At 40.7% G+C, this 12920-nt stretch overlaps 2 protein-coding genes across 2 annotated transcripts in view; both read left to right on the top strand.

Annotated features, from left to right (window-relative positions):
* Window positions 1–12920, top strand: part of LOC308166610 (sialic acid-binding Ig-like lectin 15) — a gene marked incomplete at both ends in the record, with an annotated part of 268304 nt that overhangs the window by 22530 nt on the left and 232854 nt on the right. The gene's annotated exons all lie outside the window — the stretch shown is intronic.
* The window catches only part of cpne4a (copine IVa), a gene marked incomplete at both ends in the record, with an annotated part of 55809 nt that overhangs the window by 21319 nt on the left and 21570 nt on the right, over window positions 1–12920 (top strand). The window contains 4 exons of the mRNA XM_080540686.1: window positions 1371–1442; window positions 2961–3035; window positions 5616–5699; window positions 5878–5967. Of these exons, the coding sequence (XP_080396812.1) occupies window positions 1371–1442; window positions 2961–3035; window positions 5616–5699; window positions 5878–5967 (321 nt within the window). The remainder of the gene's footprint in view (window positions 1–1370; window positions 1443–2960; window positions 3036–5615; window positions 5700–5877; window positions 5968–12920) is intronic.

Here is a 12920-nt window from a genome sequence, read left to right as displayed (position 1 = left end):
GCATCAAATCATACTCTCGCCTAGGGCACCTAAATGCCTAGGACTGGCCCTGTTAACCCCAACCATCCCCACATTTGGACTGGTATAGTGTACAGTATGTGGAGTGAGTAACATTCATGGAGTCTGGTCAGTCCATTCAGGCAGGACGCCATGTTGCTGACTCTGAGAATTCCCATCATCCATTCATTCTATTCAAGTATTTGGATTGTTTTTGAAATTCAATGTCAAAAAATAATTATGTGTTAGTTCACCCGGGATGGTTGTTAAGTGTAAGAAATGGTGGTAGTGTAGTTCTTCTAATCTCCGGACCACACTCTGGCTACTTTGTAATAAGACCCCGGGGCTTCTGGTGTTAGACCGCTGTAAATGTCAGACTGTTTACTCAAATTGACATTGTCTCATCCCTTCCTCACCCGTCATGTCCTGCAAAGTAAAAAAACTGGACTGGATGTAGGGTCGTTTGAATGCTGGAGCAGCAGTTGGCTGGGCAGTGTAGCGTATTTATTACCAACAATTTTCTCTCATAGGATAGCACTGTCTCTGTGTACTGTTTGCCCACAGCCAGCAGCGGGTGAAATTACCTGCCATGCGCTAAATGACGGCAAGGCTCATAATGAAATAACTGCCCAGACGATTGTTACGAGCATTCTGCAACACTCTACCCTCGGCTGAAACGGTTGACGTCTGGTGTTCCCGCAGAGCTGAAAAGCTTAAGCCTTCTGAGCCTCTCTCTCCCCCTCTTATCATCTGTCTGTGCCAGATGGTTGATAGGCACCACAATCTCCATCGAGCTATGCAGAAGAATTCTCTGAAAAACAATAGTTATGCATTTTAATTCATTGTATTTAACATTTTCTATCCAATTCTAACTCGGGGGAGCCATTCGTATGGATAAGCAATACATTTTGTGTCAGTCTATTTTCGTCTACAAAGGAAGTGTGGTTGACTATTATGCTAATGACTGTTGTACAACGGGAATACACTTCATTCCATGGGTCTTTATTACTGATGTGTTATTCTCCAAACTTCAAACATTCTGACATTGGCTGCTTTTCTTTTTTTCTAGTTTGCATATTAATTATTACAAATTCCGTAAACCCCATGACATTTGAGAATCTCTCACGTTTATGGCATAATTGCTTTTTAAAACTCCCCAACAACACAGACAGCCCTACAGACAGCCCTACTCCAGAAATCCAAAACTCCTTTAACTGAGGTTCATATGGGGGAACTCTCTAACCTTATCAGTTCTGGTGTTGCCCATCGTCACCTTTTTCTTTGTCTGGTTTTCCAATGTTGCTATGGTGTTGAAATGAGGCGTCAAGGCAGGGGAGCATCCGCAGTCTAATGTTTTATCTCTCTCCAAACAGATTGTGTCCCAGAGAAAACTCTCCAGAGTACTGCTCAGAGAGGGAAGCACAGTAGGCAAGTCTATCATCATGGTAAGGGGCCTCACCATCTCTGCTTTCTCTCTCTCTCTCTCTCCTGTTTCCTCTCCCCTTCTTTCTATTCCCATCTGTACTCTAGTATTTCTCTCTACCCCTACTCCACCTGTTCTCATTTGGCTCCATATCTACATTTCCCCCATCCACTTCCCCTTTACTTCTGTCTCTCCAGTTCAATTCCTTCACTCCCGCTACTATAATCATCCCAATTTAGGTTTATTGTGCCTAGAAAGTACCCAACCAAGACAGGCAACAATGTAGGCCTGTCTTATCAGCAATCGTATGTTCAAAGCATGTTCCCAAAAATCTGCTTATCTCATTATCTCTATTCTTTATGAATGTAGGCTACACTATAGGCATTGATGATTAAAAAAATAAGTGTGGGAGTAGCCTATTCTCTGAACTGATCTACGACTATATGGCTTTGTGTTCCCAGCACCACAAACATCTTGGATTTGTGTGGTTTATCCACTTTGACTCTCACTATACAGCCACTATAAGTTCAACAACGTTTTTATTTGTTAAAAACATTAGTAAAATGTTCGGACAGAGGAGCACTGTCTTATTTTCTAGACTTTGTTTTAAGTAGATTAGGTGTCTGACCTGATCAATCCATTCCTTGTTACCACTATAAAGTGGTACAATGAGTCTGTATAATCATTGTTTACCTGTTCTGTTTGGCCAAACAGGGGTTTCGAATGAATGAATGAATGAATGAATGAATGGACTTTATTGTCATTGCTACAGTACAGGTACCAAACAACGAAATTTAGGAGGGGTGGCTCCCCTGGTGTTAGGAAAGGGAAAAAAAAACACTTTTAGAAAAAAAAATCACAAGAAGGTAAGGAGCTGGATCGCTTCTCATCGCTTCTGGATCGCTTCTCAGGGTATTATGTAATTACTTAAAGTTGTAATTGTTGAATTTTTGGCAAATGACCCCGGTATATCTGTAGCGATTCAGTAGTTACATTGGCCTGCATCATTACCTGAGACCATTGCCATCCCTTAAAAATTCCATTCAGAAAAACAGTGGCTCTGAACAGTCTGACTGCTTTTGGCATTGCGTTCTCCTATCCTATTGTCTGTGTAATAACGCAGAGAGCGCACCTTGGCAAGTATAATAATTACGCTGATGTTGAGAGGAAGATTTCACGCACATGCCTAAGACGACAGGAGGAGCAGGGTAGGAAGAGAGGCCTGTTGTTTTGGTTTTTCGTCTTGAATGAATGAATGAATGAATGAATGAATGAATGAATGAATGGTCTTTATTGTCATTGATATAGTACAGGTACCAAACAACGACATTTGGGAGGGGGGGCTCCCCTGGTGCTAAAAAAAGAAAGTATTCTGGAGAGTACTGCAAGTACTACTGTCTACTGCCACTTTGAGTGTGCGCCCAACTTCTACCGAATACACAGCTACAGCAGCAATAACAAAGCACAGCTAACCTCATGATTACAAAGTCACCACTACCGCCATAGTGTGTGTGTATCACCAAGTGTGTTTTACTCACAGGTCAGTGCTGAGGAGCTGACAGGCAATGATGACTATGTGGAGCTCTCCTTCAGTGCCAGGAAACTTGATGACAAGGTAAGGCCATTATTAAAGCTACATATAACCTTCATAACTTCACTGACATGAAAAATAGATGGGATCACATCCAATTTGAATTTGGGTCGTGGCTCCTTTCTACACTTCAGGGCTCCCTTGTAAAAGAGACTGCTAAAATAAAGGTGAAATAAAGTGTTATGAAACTATATGACTGGGGTTATAACAAGGCATGAGAGACTGATATGTAGAATGTTTCACTGCTAGGAGGCTGCTTGAGTCCATACCATAGTGTTGTTATATAGCTTCATAATGTGCAACGACTGCATCTATAAGGTTCTATCATTATGTTTATTAGATAATATAGGCAACACATAGTGACAGGATGATTGAAGTTAGTGTTACCAAGTCATCTTTTGAATGCATAGATGTTTTATGACAAATTGAGGGTTCAGTGAGGAAAAAGCTCATCTGCTTCCATATCAGGTATAATTATACCAGAAACAGAAGAGTCATGTGTCAATGAGTGCTCTTTCCTTTAATTCAGTCTTAGTCCCCTCAGTGTCTCTCTCAGTCCCATTGTGGTACTAGTCACAGGCAGAATTAAATCAGCCAATCTTAAGGAAAGATGATAGAGTCTACAGGCTCCAATTTGCTTCCACTGAAGAGCGTTGCGCAACACTAAAACCATGTGTAAAGGTTTTGGTAATCCGGTGTAACAGAACTGTGTCTGCCCTGACCAACACACATTTAGCATCAATATAGGTGGGGCAGTAAATGGGAGTGTCAGTGGACTTGTCAAGGGGAGTTGGCAAACACCTATGAAGTTCCACGTTCAATAATTACCTATAGGCAAAAATAGAAATGTATTTGATCATGGGCATATGATGATTATTTGATTATTTGAATTGGGAGCAGTCATCATCTGTGGGGGATAATCCCTCATGCCACGAGTACATCCTCTATAATTATGTGGAAGTAGGTCTAGTGTATATTTTCATATTACTACATTCTGTAAGCCTAAACTGTATTTTTATTTAATGACCAATGTTGCATACATCGATCGCCTCCATCAATCGCCTCAAACAAACAAAGCTTTTCGGTCTTTCATAGACCATCTTCAGGCATCCGAAGCAGCCAAGCCAACAAAAACTTACAGGACAAACGTGCCACATTGCATCACAACCTTATGGTTGATCATTGGTGGGTGTGTGTGCTGCTGGAAGCATGTAGGCATACACATCAGAAGCATGATATTATGTTACACTTCGGAAGACTGTTTGTTGTTTGTTGTGCAAAGTATGCACGTGTTTATAACAAGTAAATACATTATTGATTACATTTATTTGATAAAGCATTAATGTAATTAATGTAATGTCATTATTACGTTATTTAAAATAAATATCCCAGCCTATGTAGAAATGTACTACACATAGAATATATCAAATAAGGTGAAATTGGATCATGTAACAAATGAAATATCTACCAGGTCAGTTTTAGATTTTTGGAGGGACAACAGCTGTATAAATAGAAGATCCATGCAATTCTGTCCATTCTATGATGATGGATCGCGGGCAAAGAGGCGTTGTACAGTTTGGAATAAGCTGAGGCAGCTACAATCAACTCATCAGTGTTCTCCACTTAGGTGAGCGGAACTAATCTTGAACGGTCGGATGATAACTAGACTATGATAACCCTCACCTTATTAGTTATCGCGCAGAAATATTTGCCCTCATTTCATTCATATTCAGCCAGATTAAAAAAAATGCATCACATCGCCCAGACTTTAGACTTCGTCAGACTTTAGCAACTTCACCCACATACGATCCTGTCATGCACTGCACACCAGCTTGTGTACCTTCCATAAAGAATGGATGGAGGCGACATATCGTCATCCGAAATCGAATCTGGTGGATTTGCCGTAAGTGTCGCACAGTACTCTTTAGCGGAAGCAAGTTGAGGCCCTATGTGTGTATGCGTGTACGTGAGTGTCCCCCAAGGGACTTAGAAACAAGTTTTTGGACACCACAGTTGCTCAAGTTAACGCAAGCTACATTGTTCCAAATATTTCAGGTTTACATGTCATAGTTCTCCAGGGTATGCACGCCAAGGCAAGCCCTCAACACTTCCATCAGTATGCACTGTGTTCATGAATGATTTATTTTAGGATTAGGGGTTGCAGTTCCATTTGGATCAAATTATTTGAGGCTATTTGAGGGTTGAGTTATTTCCATCCTAAACGGTTCACTGTCAAGTCTTTGTGTTGTCAAGATTAGGTATCAGGTGTGCATAGCAAATATTGTATCTCACAGCCTTTACTGGCTCAGATTTCATTTTGAATGGTTATAAATGGCCTTTTATTTGTAATGAGAGGCATATTTTGTTATGTTTGTAATGAGGAGTTATGAATTGCTCTCTGCATTTTGCAGTGTGTGTGGACCAATTCCCAGCTCTTATTAGATAAAGAGAGAGAAGAGCTGCATGAAAATGCAAAAATCTAAGTTATGATTGTGTTTTTTAGTAACAGTTTTTGAAGTCAAAATTATTCAATGAACGATCAAAAAACTAAATGCTATTAAAAATTCCTAACAATCTAATGTCTGTTTGTGTATTCTTGTCCAGGACTTCTTCAGTAAGTCAGACCCATACATGGAGATCTACAGGATAAATGATGATGACACTCTACAACTTGTGCACAGAACAGAGGTACGGCCAACGCCTACTGAGAACTCTGGCTGTTACTGTAACCTCAGAAAGAGACACAAACTCTTGAAAATGAAAAAACACATACATGGTTAATCCTATTGGCACTCATGAGTGCCCATACTGTACCACCTATTTGTCTCCACGTTACACTTTAAATGTACTTACTTTTGTCTCCCAGACTGTTATGAACAACCTTAACCCAGTGTGGAACACGTTCAAGGTCTCACTTAACTCCCTCTGCAGTGGCGACCATGACCGCCCACTGAAGGTAAGGACTTGAGTTTAAAAGTGACTGCTGTTCCACCCCTTCACACATGGCTGTCTCATTCAATAACTCCGTTCAGTAGATTCTTTCCAGATTGAGACAGGGACGACAGACATTTCAAATGAACAGCCAGTGGATTCAACATGCAATGTTTAGCATAGCATAGCAAACCAGACCAAAATCAGCTCTATCACAATCAGTTATATTCTTACATGCACTCATACATTGTTCTCTACACATTATGTCCTCGATCCTGATGCAAAGAGGGCAGTCCCATTTTTCTAGCAAGCCCAAATGTGTGTCTCAACTCTCAAAAATGATCCAGCTTGAAATCAACTGTTTTCAGCCCAGGACAACACGCGCCTAGTGACTCTCGTCTCCTCCAGAGCAGCTTGCCCTACACATAACTACTACAAATGTTTTGCTGGAATTAAGCACAGCCCAGATGCACAGGTAACACTTTTTGTTTGGTAGCCAAACAAGTTCCCTTTTGTTGGGGATGGTTCTTGTTAGCTAGTTGTTGCTAGCATTGCAACACAAAGGACACGTGTGTGTTTGTGGGCACGCTTTCACATTATTAATTGTTTTTAGTGAGTGAAAGTCAACCGTGAAGTGATTCACGCAGTTGTAGCAGTGTTAAATCCGTCAATGAAATATGACAAAAATATTCATCAAACACCTATTTTTCTGTAGTACCACTCCGTAGTAGGCTATAGTTTGTTTACATTTTGCCCCCCAAAAAATGTATGACAATTTTATTTGGAAAAAGCTGTATTCAAATCAATATCATTATGTAGTTTCAGAACTTGGATTATGCTTGCCATCCACCAAGTTAGCACTTGGTTGATAAGAATATCCCGCCTTTGCTCTAAACTAAGCTCCTAGCCTCATACAGACCAGGGGGGTAGAGGAGGCTAAAAACCAAATAGTTAGATCTCAATAGGCCCAGAGTAAGCACCGTTGAAGCCCAGCGATTGTAGAAAAGCAATGGCCATGGCACACACTGGCATGCCCGGTGTAAGACCCGCCATGGAAAGCCAGCTATGCAAACAGGCGCACACTTGCTCCCGGCAGAAAATGGGCTACTTTACACATCATGGTGATTTCCACAGGAGATGAAAACTTTTCCATAAAACAGACGGGGAAGAAGACAACCATCTCAAGAGACTTTGAATGTGTTTGATCAAGGCGATTCGACAAACCTACAAAGAGACTGATTGTATGATCAATATCAGCGAATCAGCACAGTGCCTTGCCAAGGCTGATCGGCTTGTTTATACGTTGATTACTGCCATTTATTTGCCCTGTCCACTGGGACCAGATGATCCATATTATTGCTGTCCAGTGTCAGATCTGATCTGGCAGATGTTTAGTATTATAGGAGAAATCAGCCAGCTCGATCTGATCCTGGATAGCAAAAAAGAATCTGGATTATTCTGATCCACCAAAAAGTTAACTATCAATGCTTTCATGGGAGACACTTTGTGCCAGTCTGTTGTGATGTAATGTCCTTTGGGGAGTGACAATGCTTTCAACCAAAGAGGGCTTATGGGAAAGGTATGCAAGATAGTGACATACCTGCAGTATTGCTCACTAGGATTACAATGGCAGATAATCTAAATGGCTTTCAAGAGAGTATTAGAAACTGTACTGGCTAGGGAGTGAAAGAGCTGTGTTGGCTTGTATCTGTCATTCCTAAAGCATCATTTAAATTTCCTCAGGCACTTAGTTTAACGTTAAAAAGAGCTTAACAGTGGGGGAAATAATTATTACATTTTTAAATTCAACATATATCCATATAGTAACATTCCACAAATAAATGTCCATATATTTCCTACAAAGACAACACAATCTTTAAATGTTGAAGATTACAGGTTGCTGGTGAATCTTGATCTTCAGTTCCTTTCAGATTTTCTACTGGATTCAGGTCTAGCGACCAACACCTTTATTTTATTCCTCTTGAACCAACTGAGAGTCTCCTTTGCAGTATGTTTTGGATCGTTGTCCTGCTGGAATATCCAACCGCATCTCATCCTCATCATCCTGGTGGATGGCAACAGATTATTCTCAAGAATTTCCCAGTACATGGCTCCATTCATCTTCCCTTTGATAATTTGGATTTCCCCAGTACCATGTGAAGAGAAACCCCATACTAGGATGCTTCCACCTCTGAACTAGGATCATATGCAGAGCCATTTCTCCTTCAAACATGGCCCGTCGTATTGTTGCTGAAAAGTTAGATTTAGTTTTTTTCTCAACCAGACTACATTCTCCCAATAATCTACAGGCTTCTCGCAAACTAAAATTTGCTTCAACATGCCTTTTCTTCAGTAATGGAGTCTTCCGGGGTGACCACGAATGGAGACCATGGCGGTGGAGTGTATTGCCTATTGTTTGTGACAACTGTACCCGCTGCTTCCAGGTCTTTCTGGAGCTCTGCTCTAGTGGTCCTTGGTTCTTGGGCTCCTCTTCTGACTAACTTTCTGACTGCCTGCTCAGAAAGCTTGCGAGGAGCTCCTGTGTGTGGCCGGTTGATGGTTGAGTGGTGTTCCTTCCACTTGTGGATAATGGCCCCAATGGTGCTTATAGGAACATTTAGGAGTTGAGAAATACGTTGGTAACCAGTGCCACTACTATGCTGCTCAACAATCCTGTTGCGAAGGTCTTGGGAGAGCTCTTTGCAACAGGAACGCTTGGTGACAAATGATTTGTTTACTTACATTCAGAGCTTGGAAACCCTTTTTCAAAGAGTGACAGTACTTACCCACCAACATGCACTAACCCAGCTGATTCTAATTAGCACAGGTAGGAGAAGTCATTAGTGGCATAAGCTGGTTTAATGCTTCGTCTTACTGTGTTCAATACATGTTTTTTGTTTTGTTTTTTTTTACAATTTCTTTAGCTGTGTAGTTTTATTGAGTTAATACCAATGTCTGGTCTACATTTTATGTGCATAGCTGCAAGCTGCATGCTGTTGAATTAAAACATTGTTGATGTGTTGAATCCACTGTATCCCCTCACAGATAATGTAATTGTCATTATTATACCGAAGCAGGAGTTTCCATTTTTACCCGATTCTGCCAGTAATATGTATTTAATGAGGGGTAGGTAATGGTTTCAGATGACAGCCCCCCACTTCATGTACATCCCTTCCCCTAAATTGGACAGCTACTCACTTGACTTCTGTTGACCCTAATGAGAGAACCGTGCTGAAAAGACACCAATTTAGCCCTTCCTCGTGTGGAATCTCTCGCCATCTGTGACGGTGCTGGGTAGTATTTGAATGCCCCCGCCTCCCCCAGTCATGTATTATTCATAGACCACTTAAGAAAGGGAATGTGGGACAGAGACACGTGGAAGACGTACCGCCTACTGACGAGCAGCGTCTGATGGCAAGGCAAGGCAAGTTTATTTGTATAGCACATACAACAGGCAATTCAAAGTGCTTTACATACAGCATTAACAAAAATACAGTAAGAGAGAGAAATAGATAAAAAACAAGATAATAAATAGAGAAGTGTTAGTGTTTAATCCAAACTGCTGCAAAACATGAAGGTTTTTAGCTTAGTTTTAAATGTTTTTAGGGTTTGGACCTGTTTGATTTCTTCAGGGAGTTTGTTCCAGGAGCATGCGGCAAAGTGACTGAAAGCTGCTTAAATGTTTTTAGGGTTTGGACCTGTTTGATTTCTTCAGGGAGTTTGTTCCAGGAGCATGCGGCAGAGTGACTGAAAGCTGCTGCACCGTGTTTTGTTTTCACTCTTGGAATGATTAGCTGATTAGTCTCAGATGACCTTAGGGGCCTTGCTGGAATATAGGGTGGGAGGAGATCTGATATGTATTTTGTCTATCTATGATTTAGTTATCAAGTTTATGTGGCTGTTGAAGTTTAGATTTAGAGTCTAGAATTACACCAAGATTTATGACCAGTTTTTTAGTTTGAAGAGAGAGAGTCGTGTGCATTGCGATGCGATATTGTCGCACGACAACATTCGATTCTCCATTCACACCCACACACTTCGGTGGTGTGAATTGAGATTCGAATGTTGTCGTGCGACAAAATCGCACGCTGTGTGCATTGGGCTTTAGAAGTCAGATGAAACACTCCTGTGAAACAATAATCATTATTTCATGAGGCCATCCCATTTTGATAATGTGGCTCTACTTTTTCTTTCTGCTCATACTTGTCACAGTGTAACTATTTGATGGTACACACATTTACCAATATTAATGCCAGAGGGAGTACTTTCAAGCAGGTCTGAATCATGGCATCCCAGAATTAGTCATTAGTCATTCAGCCAGCAGCCCCTGTTCTATTAAAGGTTATAATAATAATAATAATAATAATAATAATAATAATAATAATAATAATAATTCTACTTCTACTACTACTAATAATAATAATATTACATCTTTATTTTAATTGGGTTTATTTTAACCAAGGTCTCTTTTTCAGTGGAGCACTGCTTACATTAAAATACATTATATTAAAATGAGACCGACTGAATGAGTCACAAGAGAATCTAGTTTGAAGGAGAGGGAGTCCTTCATGGACACTGCCTGTACAATGTAAGGTTTATTTGCAAGCTCCATCTCTGTCTCACGACGCTCCCTTGGGCGTCGACACATTGGCCCAACAGTGGCCAGAGGCATTCCTTTATCCATTCATTCAATCAGCCACATCTTTCCCAATCTGGACAGTAAGGACAAGTTTATTCCTCCCCTAATAGCTCCACATTTGGTGCGTTTTCATAAAACATTCTGATTCGCATTTTGAGGTGATTCGCATCAGTTTGAGATGATTCGCATGAGAAATGTTATGGAAACGTCTTGATTCGCATAAACTCGATGCTTATCACCTCTAGGCAAAAACCATCTCAAGCGAGGATATCGACTAATGCACAAAGTCGATATGGTCGCTTGAGGTGGTTTTTGCCTTATGCGAATCACCTCTGACTCGCATCAAGTTTTATGGAAACAGGTCATTCGAATGAACTCTGACGTAGCGAATTTCAACTCACGTGACTCAGCTGTTTCTGCTGTCTGCGTCTTCCTGGGTATTGCCTTACGTGTGATGAAAACATGTCTGCTAAACATGCTAAACATGTCTTTGATGGCAAACAGCAAAGAAATGCCACAATATACCAGGACTTAAGAAACGAGATGCCCAACAAAGGATTTGACAAACCCTGGCCCATTTTGCGCAACAAGTGGAAGAGTCTGAAGCAGCGGAGAGTCTACAGATAGTATGTTTACAGATATCGCACTGCTGGAAATGCACACCACACTTTGTTAAACGAAATAAAGCTTTATTGTACTTTTCAAAATATGTGTTGGGAGAGTTCTTTACATCAAACTATATACATGTAAATACTGACGAAATACTCTGACGAAATTACGTTTTACATAGCCTAGCTTATTCGCTCCAACCAAGTTAATGGAAACGCTCCACATTTCATGATTCGCATTTCAAAATTCGCTTACATTTTATGGAAACACCCAGCTTGATCCGCATTTCATGATTCACATTTTTGAAATTCACTTACCTTTTATGGAAACACATCTATTGTTCCAGGAGACCTTGGCGAGCAGAGGTAGCATACCATCTTTACACACAACCTTGGTGCCTTCCGTTGTGCAGGGATTTTCTATCCCAAGCATAGGGCCAATATTCCACCCACACCCTGAGTTGATGAATCTATAGGTGTGGTCCGTGTAAGGTCCAATCTCTCTCGCTGTGAAAATTGATGCCATGTCGCCTGATGATACTGCCAAGGGGCAGCATATAAACTGAAGAGGACTGGACCTAGGATAGAGCCTTGTGGTACTCCACAGTTGATGCTATAGTTCTTAGATGAGTATCAGGTCAAGGAGAACAAGGACAGTTTTTTGTTGTCCAAGTTAGTTCTAAGGTCGTTCACAGGGATATTTCTGTTCTGTGATGGGCTCAAAAACGTTTGAGATAAGAAAGTAATTTAGCTGTTCAGAAGCTAGTGTCTCCAACATTTTCCATAAAAAATAGAGATTAGAAATTGGTCTAAAATTGCTGATGACTAATGAGTCACGGTTGTTTTTCTTCAGGAGGGGTTTCACCATAGCAGTCTTTAGTGAGGTTGGGAAAAACACCTCTCTGTAAAGAGTAGTTAATCATAACATGGATCTCATCTGATAGACAGTTAAATTAATTGTTGGAAAAAAAAGTGGTGGTTAGAGCATCAATAGGGCAAGTGGAGGGCTTAAGCTGTGTTACTACCTTCTTAAGGGTAGTGGTGGTCTAGTGGATAGTGAGTTGGACTTGGGATCGGAAGGTTGTGAGTTCAAATCCCGCCTGAAGCCACACCACTACTAGTGTGCCCTTGGGTAAGGCACTTAGCCCTCAGTTACTCCAGGGGGAATGTCCCTGTAATTCGTAATTGTAAGTCGCTTTGGATAAAAGCGTCTGCTAAATGACAAAATTAATTAAATTAATTAAGCATTTCAGCATCAACCAGGGCAAATGTGATCTCACATAGTGGGGTAGGGGGTTCTGAGGCATCACTCCTTAGCTGATCAATACCAGACTGGATGTTGATTATCTAATCCCTAAAGTATGCTGCAAACTCTTCACATCTAGATGTGGAAAAAAGATTACCGGAGTCTAAGGAGACAGGCTTTCTTAGGTGGTCAATTGTAGAGATTTTTTTTTGGGGATTGTTCTGATAATCATTGATCAGTTTGGAGAAATTAGCTTGTCTAGCATTTCTGATCACCTTATTGTACACAATAAGATGCTCACGGAAAATGTCATGATGGACATTTCTCCATTTTCGTTCAGCTACACGTCAATTTCTCTTTAATTTAGTAATTTCTGAATTTTTCCAGGGGGCCCTCTATTTGGGCTTTGCCTTTTTTAGTTTGACAGGGGCAACAGTGTTGATAGTTGTCCTTAGTTTGTTATTTAAGTGTTTTACCAGATCATC

This window comes from Nansenia antarctica (genome assembly GCF_963989245.1).
Source record: "Nansenia antarctica genome assembly, chromosome: 10".
Taxonomy (NCBI): Eukaryota; Metazoa; Chordata; class Actinopteri; order Argentiniformes; family Microstomatidae; genus Nansenia; species Nansenia antarctica.
Note: the sequence above shows the minus strand (reverse complement) of the source record. Positions and strands in the feature narration are given on the sequence as shown.